A 20,624-nucleotide genomic window follows, 5' to 3' on the forward strand; every position below is an offset into this window, starting at 1 on the left:
AATGTAATGGACCTCTGTACCAGCAGCAATACAATGACCCAGGACAATTCTGAGGGATTTATGGTAAAGACGCTACCCACATTCAGAGGAAGGACTGCAGGAGAGGAAACATATAAGAAAAACAACTGCTTGAACGCATGGGTCGGGGTGGACATGACTGAGGGTGTAGACTTGAAACTACCACACCAATGCAACTACCAACAATTTGGAAATTGGTCTTGTTCAAGGACACATGACAAAACTAGTGGAAATGCGCATCGGCCAAGGCTGGGGAGGGGGGTGCGGGGGGGGGGGTTGAAGGGGAAAGGTGGAGCATGAATCATGTAACCATGTTAAAAATGAATATTAATAAATGTTTAAAAAAAATAACTGGATGCCTACATACTGACGTTGCTGGAGAGAACAACCCATTCTTGTCACTGACAAAATATTCTTATTCTCATAGTGAGGAGAAAAGCAAGAAAAGAAGTGGCAACTAGTGGGTTCCATAGTATACAGAGCAATGAACTTGGAGTCAAAAAGTCCTGATTTCTAATCCATCCTCCACTTACTAGCTGTGTGACCCTGGGGAAATCAATCAACCTTTGTGCATCAGTTTCCTTATCTATAAAATGAGAGTAATGAGAGCATCTACTTCTCAGGGTTGTGAGGATCAAATGAAATAATAAAATTTTAAAGCACTTAGCATAGTATCTGTCATATAATAAGTGCTACAAAATTGTTACCTATTATTATTTTCATTATTAGTGGACTACCAGGCAAGTCACTTAATCTCTGCCTGCTTCAGTTTCTTCATCTTTAAAATGGAGATAATAATAGCAACTACCTTCCAGAAATGTTTTGAGGATAAAATGTGATAATATTTTAAATGCTTTGCAAATCTTAAAGTACTATTTACATATTAGCTGTGGAGAAAAATTAGACTATTTAAAAAATTTTAAAGCAATAGCATTAATAACCAGCATTTATATATTACTTTATAGTTTGCAAAAGTCTTTCCTTACAACTCTTTTTATCAAATTGTTGTTTGTCCTTCAGGTTTTAAGAGTCTTGACTTTTGTGAATTGGGTTTAAGTGAAGAAGAGTTGCACAAAGTCTTCAGTCTCACTCCTCCTTCAAGAGGCATAAGACTACAGGGTAAGACAAAAGTCAGGATGACTAACAATGGCCTGGGATGAGGTATATGACCTGGGAGTCTTTCATGTCTGATCAATCTCTAGACACTTGACAACACCTACTTCAGTCACCTTCATGGCCATTGGAAAGAACTGTTCTTTTGTGCCCGTTCTGCTGGGGGAATGTATGAGTTGTTCAAGGAAGACTAGAACCTCTGATGTGAGAAACTGCTTTTCAGAGCTACTCATCCTCCTTTGGTGCCCACCTTTCACTCAATTCTAACCTGTGGCTCCAGGAAGCTGTAGCATACACAGCAGCCACACCCCAGGAAAACCTTTTTTGGCAGCTAGGCTAAATCAGGTTGGGGGTAATTGACAGGCTTCAAACTTATTGGCGAGTAAGGTGTACTCTAAGCATGTGAAGATTTGCATCACATACTGTAAGTATTATTATCTTCAGTTTACAAAGAAGGAAATTAAATCTAAGAGAAGTTACATGACTTGTCCAGGGTCACATAGGTAGTTAGCATTCTAGACAAGATTCAAAAGTCATATCTCTTGTCTTCAAATCAATGAGCCTTCTATTATATCCTGCTATCTCTCATAATAATGAGCAAATAACTTCCCATCTATTTTTATAGCGAAGTAGCTGCCATATATTTATAGATTTTTTTTAGATGAAAAAGAACCATGGAGTTAATTAGGGAATCTGTTTCTATTTTTGCCATTTCAAAGAAGGAAAAAAATGTTTAGCAAAAGAGAAAAAAAAGACCCGGAATACAACCTTCTTATCCAGTATATGAGCTCTCAGTGAGATTTGATACAAACTTCAAAAAGCCTTCCCAAGCATCCCAGGGTGAAAAAATGAAATGCTCCTCTGAAATTCTCCAGTGCTTATTGTTGCTAAAGTTCATTTCAAATTCATCACTACCTTTAATTAAATACCTATTACCTGGCCTCCGCTATGTCTTAACTATGTGACTCTGGGCAATTCACTTAACCCCGTTTGCCTAGCCCTTGCCCTTCTGTCTGAAGATTATTACTAAGAAATTAAGAGTTTTAAAAAAACCCAACATGTTTAATACACATTTAATAACTAGATGCTTAATGCATCTAGTTTTGGGCAAGGATCTTTTCAAAGACTACAAATGACATAGTCTTTTCCCTTCAAGAACTTACCCATGGTCTATCATTATACAAATAAATATCTTGCCAAGTTGAAGGTGATGGGGGGAAAAGGAGAGGACAAGTCACAATATTATGAGAAATCTGAGGAAGTTGAGATTACTTTGGGGGCTAGAGGCGCGGAAAACAATTTACATGAAGGAATTGGACTTGAAAGACGGGAGACTTCAATGGATCCAGAGGGAGGGGAGGAGTCATGTGGAATGATGTGAGCAAAGGCACCAGACACAAAAGAAAGCACAATTGTGGAGACTGTTCCAGTTTGACTAGGACATAAAATATGTGAAGGCATAAAAGCTAAGGCTGAACAGATAGTTTTAAGACTAGATTATGGGGGCAGCTGGGTAGCTCAGTGGAGTGAGAGTCAGGCCTAGAGATGGGAGGTCCTAGGTTCAAACCCGGCCTCAGCCACTTCCCAGCTGTGTGACCCTGGGCAAGTCACTTGACCCCCATTGCCCACCCTTACCAATCTTCCACCTATGAGACAATACACCAAAGTACAAGGGTTAAAAAAAAAAAAGAGTAGATTATCTAGAAAAACCAAACTAGATTTTCTCAATCCATAGGCTATCTGTATCATAGCTACATATTTTCTCATCTCGTTCTTCTCTCTGCCCTGCCTGTTCTCTGGAAATCATAGTATCTGGAAATCTTCTATGCCTGGGGCCTCCCTAGCTAATAGATATTTCCTTGCCTGTGACCTCAGCAGTGGGAAAATAATCAGATCTTCCAGAATGAGATGAATTCCATTCCATATCTTTGGCTATCATCTGTTTACCTGAGCTCTGGTTCCAGAAAGCTGTCTTTTTAAAAAAAATTTAATTTAATTAAGAATATTTCCCCATGGTTACATGATTCATGTTCTTTCCCTTCCTCCTCCCTCCCCACTCCCAGAGTTGATGAGCAATTCCACTGGGTCTTACATGTGTCATTGATCAAGATCTATTTCCATATTATTCATATTTGCACTAGGGTGAAAATTTAGAGTTGAGTTTACATCCCCAATCATATCCTCATCAAACCATGTGATCAATCATATATTTTTCTTTTGCATTTCTACTCCCACAGTTCTTTCTCTGGATGTGGATAGCATTCTTTCTCATGAGTTCCTCTGGATTGTCCTGGATCATTACATTGCTGCTAGTAGAGAAGTTTATTACATTTGATTATGCCACAGTGTATCAGTTTTTGTGTACAATGTTCTCCTGGATCTGCTCCTTTCGCTCTGCATCAATTCCTGGAGGCCTTTCTAGTTCACATGGAATTCCTCCAGTTCATTATTCATCAGAAAGCTGTCTTTATACAGCCAAGAGAGCGCAACCCCAAAGTCCCAAAGAGAGTTAATGCAATAATAATGTGCCAAGTCCTGGGAGAAACTTCTTGGAAGTTCATCATGGACTCTTTCCCTGTGCCATAGCCTGAAGACCAATGTGCCTGGGATTCCCTAGAGATATTCATGATTGAATAACTTTCCTATTTTCCTTCTCCTTCTGGACATGCATGTGTGCATGTGTGTGCGTGTGTGTGTGTATGTGTGTGTGTGTGTGTGTGTGTGTGAGAGAGAGAGAGAGAGAGAGAGAGAGAGAGAGAGAGAGAGAGAGAGAGAGAGAGAGAGAGAGAGAGAAGGAGAAGAAGAAGGAAGGGAGTTAGTAAGTTGTTCTAGTACTCTTCTCTCATTCTGTGTTTTTCTTGGGGGTCTCACATTAAGCCATGTGGCCTTCCCTTAAACAAGGGAAAAGACCTTGCTTTTAGCACTGACTGACTCACTTAATTCTTCTGAGAATCACCTCTAAGTCTTAGCTAAGAATCTCAAATAAGAATTTAAATTTTATAGACAATGAAGAATTACTAAAGGTATTTGGGTAGAAGAGTGAACAGATCACAACTGATTACTTGGGCAGTGGATTAAGGCTATAGTAAAAGAATTGGGATTGCCTGAGGCAAACTTTTTTTTTTCTGGTCCTTTTTTGGAGGCCTAGACATGAAGTGTCTGGAACTCCTAGTAGTGAAACTCCACCGACCATTCTGCAACTTATAGTCTTAAACAGTTGCTGAAGAATACTAAGAAGTTAAGTTATTTGCCAGTCACAGTATGTGTCAGAGGAAATACTTCTTAAAAAACCCTTACTGTTTGTCTTAGTACAACACTAAGAAAGAAAGGCAAGGGCTAGGCAAATGGGATTAAGCAACTTGTCCAGGGTCACACAGCTAGAAAGTATCTGAGGTCATATTTGAACCCAGGTTCTCTTGACTACAGGCTGGCAGAGGTAACACTTAAGTCTATCCTTCCATACTTTTAGATCAGACGCCTATCCATTATTCCATGCCTCTCAGGAAGTTAACAATAGTCCAACCAAGTAGAGCAAGTAGAGAATGTGGTCGTTGATGAACATGTGTGCTGGATGGAAAAGGAAGCATCTCAGGTTCAAACCCCACTAAGACAAGGATTATCTGTGATTTCATCAGTGAGGGTAATTCCTCCAACACAGATTATGATTGTTCTGTGATTTTACATAAAAAAGAAAGCCTCTTGCATGTCTTGCTGGAATTTCCAAGACTGTGCTAGACCTTCCAACCTCAAAATCTGGGTTTGTCTAACCTGCCAAATTCAAAAAGGGAGAAAATTATCATTCTTTTGGCATTTACTGAAATGAGTCTTTCTGTACTCTCTCTATAAAGAGGAGGATTTCATCATGAAGTATTTGGATTTGGGCTGAATCACTAAGATTATAACACTTTCCAAATTTACTTTTAGGGTTTTATTTTTGTGACAGCGTAAACCTTAGGAAAAGTAAATATTTTGTCGATATTTGACAGTCAGCGTATGGATTCTTTTCTTCTTTTAAGCTACAGTTGTTCTTAGTAGTACTTATTACAAATACTCAAAAATGCAAAAATGAGGCCAGTACATTTTAGGTCAGGATGATACCTCTATGGTTCATCCATTTAGCCTAGATTTGAGAAAACAATGACCTAGACCTTTTATTTCTAATTTATCATGTTTGGAACTTGGGCTTCCTGGTAACCAGTAGTAGTAATGCTCCATCAGCATCTCTCAATTGGTAGAAAGAGTAACAATCCTAGGAATCCATGGTCCTTCTCTGAAAGTCATAGGAACTTTTGTTATTTTTATCTGCTTCCACAAAATGGACAGATTCTCCTCCAGAAGTGAACAATGAGGATTCCTCATAGCCTAGGATCTACTTTCAATGTCCTTCTCAATCCCTGCTTCCCAGTTATGAAATAAAATACAAATTCTTTAGGTTGGCACTCAATGACTTTCTAAATTCAGCCTACAATTTCTTGTTTTATTACTTATTAGTACTCATATTATTCCCTGTCAAAAATTCTATATTTCAGCCAAATTTGTTTCTCAAGATTTCCTAATCTCATTTACTGATCCTTTCTAGCCTTGGTTCCTTTCTTCATGTTATCTGTATATAATGTTCTCTTGGTTCTCTTTGTAGCCCTTTGATGTCCAACTTGGGTGTCATCTCCTCCCTGAAGCATTCCCTGAGTCCCTCAGCTATAAGTGAGTTTCTTTTTCTCCATTTTCCTCATACTACTTTCAATTCTCCTATACACTTAAAAAAACCCTCTTACCTTTGTCTTAGGATCAATACTGTATAATAATTTCAAGACAGAAGAACAGTAAAGGGTAGGCAATTGGAGTTAAGTGACTTGCCAGGGCTTGCATAGCTAGGAAGTCTCTAAAGTCAGATTTGAACCCTGGACCTCCATCTCAAGGCCTGCCTCTCAATCCACTACAACACCCAGCTGCCTCTTATTCTACATACTTTTTAAAAACCCTTACCTTCCATCTAAAAATCAATACTATGTACTAGTTTCTCCTATATCCTTTTAATTTGTATACAGCTATTTTCTTATTCTACCTATTAGACTATACTTCTTGTATGAGGACTGTGTTCCATTTGATTTTGTGCCTTGCATAGTATGTTTCACATAAGCGTTCTAAAAAAATTGTTTTATTAAACTAAAAAAATAACAAAATTCATTTGGAAGAACAAAAGATCAAGAAAAACAAAGGAATTAATGGGGAAAAATGTAAAGGAAGGATTAATTGCCTTGATTTTCTTGACCTTTTGTTCTTCCAAATGAATTTTGTTGTTATTTTTCTAGTTTAATAAAACAACTTTTTTTTGTAACTTAACTGAAATGGCATTGAATATGTAGATTAGTTTAGGTAGGACTAGAAAAACATGAAGAAATCATGGAAGGACCTATATGAAACTATGAAGAGTAAAGCAAGCAGAACCAAGAGAACATTATATACAGCAACAGAAATACTGTGTATGTCCAACTCCAGAGAAAGAACTGATAAACAGAAACAAGCAAGGTATGATTTTATATACATACATATGTATATATATATATCTTTTTTCAAATGATGCCTTCTCTAGTACATAGAAGGCAGAGAGGGAGGGAGATACCTAGACATTTGAATGTAAAAAATGAACGAATAAAGAATTTTTTTAAAATGAGAGTTGAATTGAATTTTCAAAAGTCTTGTTACTTTACATAGCATAAACTACTTTTTTTTCTGGATCATACAATAAAGCAAAGCACACTTCTCTATTGGTCATTGTTGTGAGAGCACACTCACACAAAACCAAAGCCCCAAATAAAACCATAAATACACTGATGTGAAAGATAGTATGTAGCATAAACTTCTAATGGAGACATACCTGAATACAAGCTCCTGTCTTTAACTTGCATAAACTGCAGACTAAAGACCATCGACTAGGTGGGATGTGAGAGACTTTCGTGATTGGTTCCATCCTTTCAGGGCAAGCAATGCTGACCTGCAAAAAATGAAAACACCACCATTGATTATCCCCTGAATTCTCAAAGCACACCCTATATAATACAAACTATTTCCTAGGAAAGTAAGAGGGTGTAAAAATGAAAAGATGGAGTATATCTTAATAGGGATGATAAAAATTAAGCCCAGGAACAAATGTAAGTTGTCCTTAATCAATGTTCAGATAAATTATTCTTAGCAAAGAAAAAATGTAGTGTCCCAAAAGGCATAGTACAATTTGAAGCTATTAAAAATACCTTTTAAGTAACTTAAAACTGCACTACAACTTTTGGGACACTGGAGTAGGTAGAACTGGAGTAGGTAGATGTATGGCAGTAGGATGGCTATTAAGATACAAACTAGGAATAGTGTATTTGATCTGAGGCTAAGAGAATTTGGGGAAATGAAAGAGATACTAGAAAATCTTAGGTCATTTTAAAGAGGCTGATACTTTGGGGAAAAAGAATAGATTTATATAATTTATATAAGATCATTGTACATAAATGGAAAGCCAAAAAGATATTTTAGAGGTAAGTCCTCAAAGAAAATCTGGGCTCAAATCCTTTTTCTCTGACCATCTGTATGACTTTGGACAAATCACAATTTCTCTTAGCCTTAATTTTCTCCTCTAGAAATAGAAGGTATTGATTAGGTAATCTCCAAAGTCCCTTAGAGCTACAAAACTATGATAACCATTATATATCATGTATTGCCACTTTAAGACTGAGAAGGAAAGGCTTCTTGGAATTTTGTATTTCTATGTAAACCAAAGTTCAAACAATGGTAGCTAATGCATGTGTTTATATATATATATATGTGTATATATATATATATCATGTACTTATGTATATATTTTTTCATGTATGTATGTATATATGTATGTATATATATATGTATAAAGAGAAGCATACTATAACATAATGAAGAATTCTCAGTAATCATTGCAAATTTCACACACCACAAGTAATTATTAAAATTAGAAAGCTCAGAGAGATATTGAAGATCCTATAAAGATTAGAAACTGGGACAGATTTTCTATTGAATGGGAAATCTCTAGTTATTAAAAAACAGAATACAAAAAAAACCTCCCCTCTTACCTTCCATCTTAGAATCAATATTATGTATTGGTTCCAAGGCAAAAGAGCAGTAAGGGTTAGGCAACAGGGGTTAAGGGACTTGTCCAGGGTCACAGAGGTAGGAACTGTCTCGAGGACATATTTGAGCTCAGGACTTCCTGTCTTTGGACCTGGCTCTCAAACCACTGAGCCACTTAGTTGCCCCCATCAGTCATTTTTTAAGGAAGATTAATAAGTGACATTCATGAAGTTGAGTGCTATGACAGTTGTCATAGGGGATAGAGTGCTGGGCCTGGAGTTAAGAAATTCTGAGTTCAAATTTGGCCTCAAGTACTTAACTATTGATTTCATTGTAGGTAAATACTTAAACTCTGTATGCCTCAGTTTTCTCAGTTATAAAATCAGGATAATAACACCTACCTCAAGGACTGTTGTAAGGGGCAAATGAAATAATATTTTTTAAAAAGAATTTAGCACAGTGCCTGAGAGATAGTAGGTATTACATAAATACCTTTTATTTTATATAAAATGCTTGTTACCTTCCCCTTCCCTTTGGTGTGACACATATACACATCCCTTCCACATCCCAGGGCTTAGGAGTGTGGTATCCCAACAATCTATAAATATGTAATTTTTTGACCTTCCCTTTGTACCAGAGAAGAAGACTGAATTATTTTTTTCCTTTATGGAGTGTTTATAGTACCTTATTGTAAAAATTGGGTTCAGTTTTTGGGCATAGGCTACATATAAATCAATGTCAAGTAAAAATACATTGTGAAAAAGAAAATGAAAAATATGAAATAGAAATGAAAAAATTTTTAAAAGAAATAAATTTGAGAATATCACTGAACATACTACATAGATGATACATATGAAATAATACATGTATTTCATGCATTTATGACTTACTAAATTTTTAAAGACCTGTTGCTTTGTGTGTCATCTGCTGAATTTTGTGTTCTTTTTAAAAACTTTAACTTTTGACTTTTTTTTCTGCAATCTTTATTTTTTTAGAATTTTTTCCATGTTCCACGATTCATGTTCCTTCCCTCTCTGCTTCCCTCCCCCCCTCCCAGAGCTGACAAGCAATTCCACTGGTTTATACATTTCTTATTACTAAAAACCTATTTCCATATTATTTTTTTACTTACTTTAATTTTTAAAAAGAAATTGTGTATATTTATGGCATTAAAAGATAAAATATGTTGATATTATATAATACTATAAATGTATTTTATGCATTTCTGAGTTTCTAAACTTTTTCTTGTTTATGGCTTCTGATAAACTCCCTACAAGATCTACAACTCTCTTCTACCTTTCTTGTCTGTATGTATTTGCTTGCACATTGTTTTTCCTCATTAGCCTGTGAGCTCCTTAAAAGCAAGGGTTGTCTTGCTTTTCTTTCCATCTCCAGTGATTAGCAGAGTAGCAGAGTTCCTGGTACATAGTAGGTTCTTCTGTGGATAGAGCTCCAGGCCTGAAGTCAGGAAGACTCATCTTCAAGTATTCAAATCTGGGCTCATACATTTACTAGCTGTGTGATGTTGGGCAAGTCACTTAACCCTGTTTGCCTCAATTTCCTCATCTGTAAAATGAGCTGGAGAAAGAAAAGGCAAACCACTCCAGCATTTTTGCCAAGAAAACCCAAATGGGGTTATAAAGAATCAGACATTACTGAAAAACAACTGAAGGTGGCTCAGTGGAGTAAGAATCAGGTGTAGAGAGAAGAGGTCCTGGGTTCAAAGCTGGCCTCAGACACTTGCTAGCTGTGTGACCCTGGGCAAGTCACTTAACCTCCTCTCCACCCCCACCCCCACCCACCTAAACCTTACTGCTTTTTGATCTTGAAACCAATATACAGTATTTATTCTAAGATGGTAAGGTGTTTTTTTTTAAAAGAAAGAAGAAAAATGACAGAACACCAACAATAATAAATGTTTATTTACTATTCACTATAGGAGAGCCGACTTTTTCTAGCCCTGAATAACAGCTTAAAGAAAAAGCAACTGATACTGTAGCTAATAAAAAACAACAAAAATAACAACAACAATAAGGAGAAAGTATTAATCCTTAAATAGTGTAATACTACTCTATTCAGTGTTTGATATAGTTACAGATTATTAAAATGTTGGAAAAAGCATTTACAATTTATTCTTGAGTAAAATTAAGTTCTATGGGTAAACTTATAACTTGAAATCTTCCACTGAAGCTGCTCCAATGTATCACCAGAGTCAAATGAACTTGTGTTCTCAGAAGCTTATACTAGTAGAGTTCAAACTCTATAAACAGTATCTCTTACCCAGCTAGAACAGCCATAAGGACAAAGACAGTGAGAGCTACAAAAGCATCACCTCTGACTAGCTTTTGGGGGGGGGGGCGGTATTACTCATGAAGACCATTTACTAATATGTGAAAGGACCAAGATTTGGTTAGTGGGGAAATTTTTTATTTGTCTGTAATTGATCACAGAGGAAGTGGGTAACAAAACTTGGTCTTCGACTTGCGTCAATGAAATCACAGATCTTTTGGAATCCTGAGGAAGACTAGTGTCCAATAAATTGCAAGATTCATGGGAAAGATTTTATGCATAAAAGCTGGAGTTTAACTCATATTTTAGAGGGTTCAATTCATCTATCTCTTTAGTAACCGGTTTTGGAATAGTTTTGTTGGGGATATCTCATCATTTTGTGTGTTAAATGGACAGGAGCCAATGCTATACTCGCTTAAAGCCCAAATCAGGCAAGTTAGAGGGAAAGTAATGAATTCACAGAACTGCTGAGATTTCATAGGAGGTGGGCTATATCAACATATAAATTAAGAAAAGTATTTCTACGTCAAGCCAGCATTTCAGATTTAGTTTTATGGGTGTTAAATAGTATAAGAAGAGGCTTGATTTAGTGGGGGGAAAGTCACTTAAATATGAGTCAGTAGATCCAGCTTCCATTCTCCTCTCTGCCACTAACTAGCTATTTGATCCTAGGAATGTCACTTAATTTCTGTGGGTCTCAGTGTCCTCAAGGGTAAAATGAGAGTATTGAACCAGGAAATTATTAATTAAATTTTGATGTTCTATGTTCCCATTACCATTTCATCCCACATCTTTAACAGAATATTCAATTGGATTCCCTTGGTGAAATAAATGCAGCAAAAGATTCAAAAGAGAAAAATTCATTTAGTCACTTCTTTATGTATAGGAGAAAAAGAAGCATCAACCAGCTGCAGATCTGATTTTGAACCTTTTATGTGCCAGGAACTAAAAAGAAAGAAAATATATTTTAATATGATCTCATCCAGGTAGTTAGTTGTTAGGACAATGGCCTATAGTTCTAAGACATATTTTATCTTTGCCAGGTAGCTTGATGTGATACTAACTGCCTTGATGACAATGAGTATGACTAAAGAAAGTGGAAAGTGGAATAAATTGCTGATGAGCTATTATCAGCTAAATGTCAGTTAAAGTCTCCAATCTTCAAGTTCATTGCAACACAAATTTTCTGGTCAGACCTGTGCAAATGATGAGTCAGGACAGCGAGGTAAAAAAATGGATAGAGCCCTGGAGTCAGAAAGGACTGAATCCAAATGCAGCCTCAGAAACTTACTAGCATATGACCCTTGGCAAGTCACTTAATCTGTTTGCCTCAATTTCCTCATCTGAAAATGAGGTTAATAAAAGCACTCATTTTGTAGGGTTGTTGTAAGGATAAAATAATTTAATGATCACAAAGTGCTTAGCAAAGCATCTGGCCCATAATAAGTGTTGCATAAATGTTAACTATAATAAGCTATTATGGTACAGTAGACAGAATGCTAGATTAGGAGTCAAGAAGACCTACATTCAAATTCCATATTTGGCAATTTCAGCTGTGTGACCACAGGCAAGTCACCTAATCCCATTGAAGTTCAGTTTCCTTATCTGTAAAATATGGCTAAACATACTTATAATACTTACTTCAGAAAGTGATTGTGAGGCTCAGATGAGATAATGTTTATAAAATGCTTTGCAAACTTCAAAGTACTCTTTAGATGTATTATTAGTAGTGGCAGGGTCAACACATATTTGTATGTACATATACATATATAATTTTATAGTTTACAAAGTAAATTCTTCACAACTTTCCTGTGAAATAAGTAATTATATATATATTTAATGTTTAGGTTGTAATGAGGCAAGAAAACAGATTTAAAGACTAATGTGACTTGCATGAGGGTGGAAGAGCTAGGGATCAATTATGTCTTGATTCCATGTTTGTCTTTTGGCTTGTATTTGCTGCCCAGGCATTTTTCATCTATTAAACAAATTAGAATAACCGGAAGACTGGGGAATAGAAAGATTGCTCAAGAAATTCACTAGATCCTGATGTAAAATGATCTGGCATAGTTGTGGACCACAGAGAAAGGTCAGCAGTAAGACCATTATTAGTGTTAAAATATTAGTATTTTAGTGTTACCAGGATTAGTAATAAGAAATGGGTGATCTCTTTTCAACCAAGACAAATCATGAGGCAAGCTAGTCATAAACAGTGATAAGCTCTATAAATAGTGTTTAATCAAAGGCCCATCTTCACATGGTCATATTGTAGACATAGCTTTTTTTTTTTTTTTTAAGGCACTCCAACATTCTCAGATATCAATCCTTGGTGGCAACTTTAAATCAGAAGAAGAATGCTATTATGTCTATCTGGCAGATGCAAATATCCTTCAAGCTAATCCATGGCACATCCAGAGAAAAAAAGGGGAATTCCTTAGGAGAAAGCAATACAATGCCCTTGGGTGAATGTTTACCTCTGGAATCCATAGGGCACAGCTGACATGAGCCCATTTGGTTCCAGTCCTGGTAGCCTTCATGGCCCCACCTCTCTTTGGACACAAAAGACACTGAGGATGAATGCCCAGGACACAGGTACGACATAACCAGCTTCCTTCCGGAACCTTGAGAATGCCATAACATGCCTTGGAATATAAGAAGAAAAATCTGTTAATGTTCTCACAGATAGTGAAAGAAGAGACAAGATTTTTACATCATATACACCAACACATCATATGCACCCATTTTTAGGGGAAAGAGACAACTAATTACAAAGCAAATTTATTAGGAATTTAGTTTCAAAAAAATCAATCAACTAATCTTGGAAATTAGGGCTAGCATACATTTGCCTTAATCTGCAGTGGGGTATGAGAACTGACTTTCAGAATGACTTTCAGGATTCATAAGATTCCTAAATCATTTTGAAGAAAGGGTCAGCTAGTAGTATGCTGTATTCAAGGCAGAAAAGTGGAATTATGCATTTTAGATAAGTCTATAGTATTATAAAAACAAAGAAGGTTTGTCTAGCTAATCCTCAGATTAAATGAAAATTAATTAGATCAACCCAATTTAGAGGTATTCTGGCTAAATGAGATTTGCTATACACAGTACCCCTTGCAAACCAAAATTTCACCTATCTTCTTTTCAATTGACTTCTAATTCCTCTCTCAGAAAGAGTATGGGAGTTGGTCATACCTAAATTTCTCTGCAGTCAGGGTATATACACACACACATACATACATTCATATAAACATATGGTCAATTTATTATATGCACATATATCAGTGCACAAATAGATACAAACATGTGTATACATATGCTATTCAGATATGTATAGATACACATGTGTATGCATGTATCTCTATAGTCACATGCATGTATACACATATATACATTGTATACACACACAAATCCATACATATAAAAATAAAGAATTCTGTGGCTGTATAGTAATTATATGTATGTATCTATGCACATCATATATATAGACATATACAGATACTACATACATACACATGCACACATACACTTTCATAAAGTATATTTTTTAGCCCAGCAGGGAGAAGAGTCAGAAATTAATATTAGGGAACTGTACAGATGAATTCTGGATTTACTTATTTGGGAACTACTTTGTCCTTAGGCAGATGTGGCAAATAGAGGAAGTAGAGGAAGAATACAGAAAGGGGATGACTGAAAAGTTACTGGTATATAAATTTTTTTTAAATTTGTCCTCTGTAGACAGGCCATTCTAAGGTATTTGAAAATATATTCAATGAAGAGAAATGTGTGCTATTTTTCCCCTTCCAAATCTGAGGGAAATGAGAATTCTTTAGATAGTAATATATTATTAAATGATATACACCAGAGTTTATAGAGGGTTTTTTTTTTTCAAAATAAAATTTCCAAAAAGGTAAAGGACCTCTCTCAAAGGATATCTCTAATCAATGTATCCGGTCCTTAATGGCATCTTTAGCAAAAAACCAGCTAATACCAACCCACCCTCAAAAGGTCAGGAAAAAGCAAAGTCTGCCTAATTAAAATTCAGGGCCTACATTAAGAAACCCAGTCTTTAGCACTCAAAAAATACTTTGTATACAACACTTAAAAAAGAACTAAGAGGGGCAGCTGGGTAGCTCAGTGGAGTGAGAGTCAGGCCTAGAGACAGGAGGTCCTAGGTTCAAACCCGGCCTCAGCCACTTCCCAGCTGTGTGACCCTGGGCAAGTCACTTGACCCCCATTGCCCACCCTTACCAATCTTCCACCTATGAGACAATACACCGAAGTACAAGGGTTTAAAAAAAAATACTAAAAAAAAAAAAAAAAAAGAACTAAGAATGAAACTGTTAAAATTTAAACATAATGCAATATTAATACAATCCATTTTCAAAATAAATTAAATCCATAGTCTGCACATATTTTGGTGGAATCTTAGGGTCAAGAGACCTAGGTTTAAGGCTCTACTCCAATTCTTATTCCCTATATTTCTATGGATAAGCTACTTAGCTTCTTTGGGCTTTACTTTCCTCATTTGGGAAATAGATAAAACAATGCTTGCCCTACCTCAGTGTTGTTGGAAGGAAAGCACTTATGAAACTCCAAGAGCTATAAGTCTTTTAAATGCATATATATGTATTTGTTATAATTATATAGAATAACAGTTCTAAAAAAAATGTCCATAACTAGAATAGTGAAACTGATGGGAATGGCTCAAAAGCAAACATCATAATGAAAATACATTCAAGAAGAAATATGTGTATATTTATATACACATATGTATGTATTTTAAAGTCTTAACTATTCGTGATCTTATTTGAATAAACAAGAAACAAGTTACTGGCTATGAAGAACAAACCATATAATTCTTTAGTCAACAGAGGGCAGTCTAGCTTAAGTATTTTTTTAAAGTCACGGCACTACATCTACGACATGGTAAATTGGTTAGCTTATATTTAAATTCAGTAAACTGATTTTTAGTTGAAGCTTTATGTGCCACAGATTTTTACAGCTTTAAGACATTTCCCAGCTCCCATTACTTACTATCTAAATAAATTAGTATCACCTAGACAGCTAGATGGCACAATGGATATAATAAACACTGAATCAGGAGCCAGAAAGATCCAACTTCAAATCCAGCCTCAGACACCTACTAACTAAATGACCCTGAGCAGGTCACTAAACCTCTGTATGCCTAAGTTTCTTAATTGGTAAAATGTGTGAGGGTAATAATAACACCTACCTACTATTGTTGTCAGGATAAATGAGAATGTCTGTAAAGCCCTTCCTAAACTCTAAAGTGCTATGCAAATCCTCTAATCACCATTATTTCTCACCATCATTGGAAAGAGACATTATTAGCTGCAATTCTAGCTAAACAGTGATTCCAAAATGAAGAAAATGTGTGAAGACTCATTTTCTTATCTTTAATTTTGTTACCCATTCCAATCAGAAATGCATTGTCAGAGCCCATAACTTTTTAAAAATAGTAAAGTCTATCACTACTTAGAGCACATCAAAGATTGGGCATTTTAAAAAATACTTTTTATAAACACATATTTAGTGCCATAAAATTCTCTCATGTCACATGTGCATTCATTTTGTAATATCATATTTGCTCCAGGGTAGGCTTAAGGCCTCAGGTGGATGGGAATACACCTTTTCTAGGGCATACAAATGCCTTGTCCCAGCTTTGGCAACTAGGTAAGATCTGTGGCCTGGTTGGAGATACACTAATACGTTCTTTCCCTCAAGTCCATTCTCATTAGACCCATAAAAAAATCTGTTAAAAGAGAAGACAATGAGAGTGAAAATTATCACCTTTTACTGCTACATAATAGAAATTGTATTTTGCATACTTAGGAAAACAAGCTGAAATTAATTATGAAATAGTTAATTATAAGAGAAGTAAACAAATCAATCAACACATACTTAGGACTTACTCTTTGTAAGGTACTGAGTTAGGTAATAGAGAATGAAAGAATCTAAGTGTGGTTCTCATACCATAAAGAATTTATTACCTAGTTAAGATGGTAGAACATGCATACACAGAAGGGAAACAAAAATAAATAAAAAGAGCCAAATAAGTTGTGAAAAATAAATGTGCTAGGAGGTCTGAGAAGGGAGAGATCACTGTGGCTTAGAATGATCATAGACTTCATGAAGAAGTTGGTCTTTGAGCTGGGACCTGAAAAGTAGAAAAAGAATTTCTAATTTAGAAAGGAAAGGAGCAGGTCTTTTAGGCAGGATGAATTGTTAGAGCAAAGGCACAGAGCTGAAAAAATACCAGCTGTATTAGGGATACAGTGAGATTGATGGTGCATAGCATAGAAAAAAATAATGCAGAATTTTCAGTTTGTGGACCTGGGTACAAATCATATATCTGCCACTTATACCTCTATTACATTGGTCTCATTAAGCTTCTCTGGGTTTTAGTCTCCACATCCGTGAAATGAAGGGGTCAGATGAAATGGGCCTCTAAAGTCCCTTTCATCTCTAAATATAGTATCCTTTGAGCCAACCAAAATTTTTTAAATGGAGAATTTGGTTAAGGGAGACATAGGCAATAAAGTTAGGAAGAGATAACGAAACAATATTGTTAGGAGTGCCAAATCTGGGATTCGAACTCAGATTTATCACTCCTTGTGATGGTGGGTGGGTGATTTCACCTTCTCTAAGATTTCATTTCCTCATATATGAAAAGTGGATGGGGGCAGCTGGATGGCTCAGTGGATTGAGAGCCAGGCCTAGAGACAGGAAGTCCTAGGTTCAAATCTGGTCTCAGACACTTCCTAACTGTGTGACCCTGGGCAAGTCACTTAACCCCCATTGCCTAGCCCTGTTATCAAATAAAATTAATATAGAAAGATATATATATATATACATATATAAAAGATATTAGGGTTTTTAAAAAAGGTTCTAAGACAGAAGGTAAGGGTTAAAAAAAAAATCTAACCGTTCCTCTTCTCAAGAGCTCACACTCTGATTGGGAGAGATTACACATATAAAAAGTACAGTTGCAAGAAAGATAGAAAGGCCCAGTTTTCCTTAGGATTTATAAGTAGATCAGATAACAATTCTCAGTGGTCAGAAAGTTATCGAAGCAGGGCAAATGGTAAGAAGGGAGGGAGTGGTAGAGTACAGTATATCATTGGTAAGTGCAAGTTCATCCAGAGTTTTACAAATACTCACATTATTCTTCCCATCTGGCTGGCTCTTGGGATCAGAGAAGGTAGAGTCATCAGGGAATGAGCCGAGGATAGCAAGGCATAAGTGTACTCTTGCCTGTGCTTCTTCCCCACTGGGTGATCCCTATTTGTGATTTGGTAGCCATTCTCTCTCAGTAGAGGGCTAATGATCCTCTCTCCCAAAACTTCAAAAATGGGTTTTTATGGGGATGATCCACACAATACTGGAGTGGAAGAACAAGCATTGGACAAATATAGGAAACCACTGCCATACCTACTGGGAAAATACTGAGAAATGTATTTTGTTTTATTTGAACTCAAACCTTCAGCAGCTCCAAATTCCTCAATTGGTTCCCAAAACTGACCTCCTGGGAAGTCCTCTTTATTTGAAACATGGCTGTTCCTCCTCCAATCTATTCTGGACTTAGAAAGCATGAATCTTTATCTCTGATGCTAGTTTAGTAGCAAATATGCCACTGAAGAAGATGTGGGATACTGGACAAACACTTCATCATTAGTTATATAAATTATGATTCATAGATTCATAGGATTTTAGCGCTAAAAAGGTCATGTATCATGTAGTTTAACTCCCTTATTTTACAGATGAGAAAACTAAGATCCAGAGAAGCAAAACTATGGAGTGTTCTAAAACTATGTGCAATGATAATAAAGATGATAGCCAGAGGCTGACAAAGTGATTTACAAATGCCATTTCCTCACAACAATCCTGAGAGTAGGCACTATTATTGTGCCTATTTGACCAATGAGGAAACTAAGGCAGATAGAGGTTAAGTGATTTACCCAGGGTCACCCAGCAAGTAACTGTGAGAATGAATTAGAATTTGTCTTTCTGCGTCCAGGCCTAGGGTTCTATACACTGTGCCACCTAGCTGGAATCTGGAAGGAGTAGAAATCTAAGTTAATGAGTATTTGTAAATCCAAGGCAGAATTTTTCCAGTGCAAACTGGTTTGAGATTCATAGCTACATATTTTACAGAAATGAAAGCTTATTGGGTTGTTTAAATGTGTGTCCTGAAAGGAAGAGAGGGAGCCATTGGCTGGAAAGTTATCCTTGGAAAACATGAGCTGGCATACTCCAACAATAGTTGAGTGAAATGGCCCCTATTCACTTTCTTCTGGGAGGCAAAGTATGTGGGTTTGGAAGGAAAGCCATGCCCAGGAAGGGGAGTCAGTTGCCTGGGAAGCCGTGCTCTACCAAAAGAAGTGGGAAGGAACTTCTTGGAAGCCTGCATGTTGCCACCCCACCCTACCCACAGCTGATAATTCAAGCTACCCATGCTTACCAGTGCTTACCAGCATCTGATGGCTATATTTTTTTCCCTCTATAAAATATTTCAAGATACATTTAGTCACTTTCTCCCCAAATTCTCATAATTTCTACCCCCACAATAATTTCTTCCTTGCTGATGAGAATCACCAGAAAAATCACCAGATTCTCTGATGAGAATCACCCCTTATGACTTCTTTATATACTGTGAAAAGTAAAATCACCTGAAAATCTCTATGGATATTCTGCTTCACTGCTTCAAAGATAAGAAGCTGTTTCCGCCTCTAAAGGCACATTTTATGGTGAAAAGTTTCAAAATTGCTTCTTAGCTCCTAGTGTTAAGTGATCCTCATTCTTCCTGTTCTCCTCCATGTCATATTCCTTTACCTTCTAAACTTCTAACATTTCAGAATTTTCACAAGATCCTTAAGGTCCTTTTTCTTCTCTATTTACGTATTACAATAAAGCTAATCTTCCTTATTCAAAATGAAATGTTTCATTTTCCCTGAAAACCTGGGAAATAGAAGAATATTTCTCATGACCTTTTAATTTATCTAATAAGTGGAAGACCATCCTATTCTCTGAACATGGGATAAGAGTTATTTGGCTTAGAGAGAAATAAAAACATTACTATAGTCTTTACAGGTAACTGATAAAATTTCCCTATTCTCTACCCTTGTGGGAAGTGAGATCTTTAGACCTTTAGCTTTCTTGTTGGCAGGTTCCTGGGAGAACATCTTTGGCAAGTCCATTGGGGAAGATACCCATTCAAGTGTTTTTAATCTCAAGTTGTTTCTCTGCTCATTTTTTTCACTTTGTTAGCACTCTACCTAATGTTCATTCTTACCTCACTAAACCTTCTACATACGTGTCTCAATAAGTTGTATTATAAAAGTACATTACATATGTTTTAACAACTCTTTCTTCTTGAAATTTGCTCCATCTTTCAATATTAACACTTTTTCTATCACTTTCTTAGATACAGGCAATCAAAAGATAATCAATCCAATCCTGATTTGTAGCATTTATTGATTTCAAGGTATAAATGCTGACTTTTAATTTTTAATTTAATAACTGGCTCTAATCAGCTAATTTGAGCTGGCTCCAACACATGCTTGTCTTTAGGCGCTTTCCTCCCTTATCTTTAGTTCTCTTTTTCTCTCCTTCTTTTTCACTATCATAAACCCTCCAAAATTTCTCCAAACTCAAGTACATTTAAATTGAATATGATAGATGCAAAGTTCTATATACTTTAATTTTAAAAATCAACTATACAAATACAGAGCAATATTTTCTTTTTTAAGAGATCAGAAATTTTAGTGACCTGTGAGATTCAGATGAGTCTACAGTTTGAAATGGCTGCCCAAAAAGCTAATGTTATCCTAGGTTGCACTTAAGAGAGGGATATTACCCAGAATGAAAAACTTAATCATTCTACCACAACTGCATCTAGTTCTAGCCTCCACATATTAGGAAAGACACAGACAAGCTGAGAAGTGTTCAAAAGAGTGCAATGAATATACTGAGAAGACTCGAAATCGTATTATTCAAGGATTGGTTAAAGGGACTAGAGAGTATAAATCGGAGAAGGCTGGGTGGGGTGGTGGGGGGGGAATAATGAGAACTGCCTTCAATTATTTCAAGGGCTGCCA

The 20,624-nt window shown here is 36.2% G+C and overlaps 1 protein-coding gene across 1 annotated transcript in view; it reads right to left on the bottom strand.

Moving 5' to 3' along the window:
- JADE3 (jade family PHD finger 3) overlaps window positions 1-20,624 on the bottom strand; it is an 85,471-nt gene that overhangs the window by 16,694 nt on the left and 48,153 nt on the right. Inside the window, exons 4-6 of the mRNA XM_044669287.1 lie at window positions 16,156-16,279; window positions 12,981-13,148; window positions 7,007-7,123 (exon numbers count right to left, since the gene is read on the bottom strand). Coding sequence (XP_044525222.1) covers window positions 7,007-7,123; window positions 12,981-13,148; window positions 16,156-16,279 — 409 coding nt within the window. The remainder of the gene's footprint in view (window positions 1-7,006; window positions 7,124-12,980; window positions 13,149-16,155; window positions 16,280-20,624) is intronic.

Source organism: Gracilinanus agilis, chromosome 3, assembly GCF_016433145.1.
Source record: "Gracilinanus agilis isolate LMUSP501 chromosome 3, AgileGrace, whole genome shotgun sequence".
NCBI classification, from domain to species: Eukaryota; Metazoa; Chordata; class Mammalia; order Didelphimorphia; family Didelphidae; genus Gracilinanus; species Gracilinanus agilis.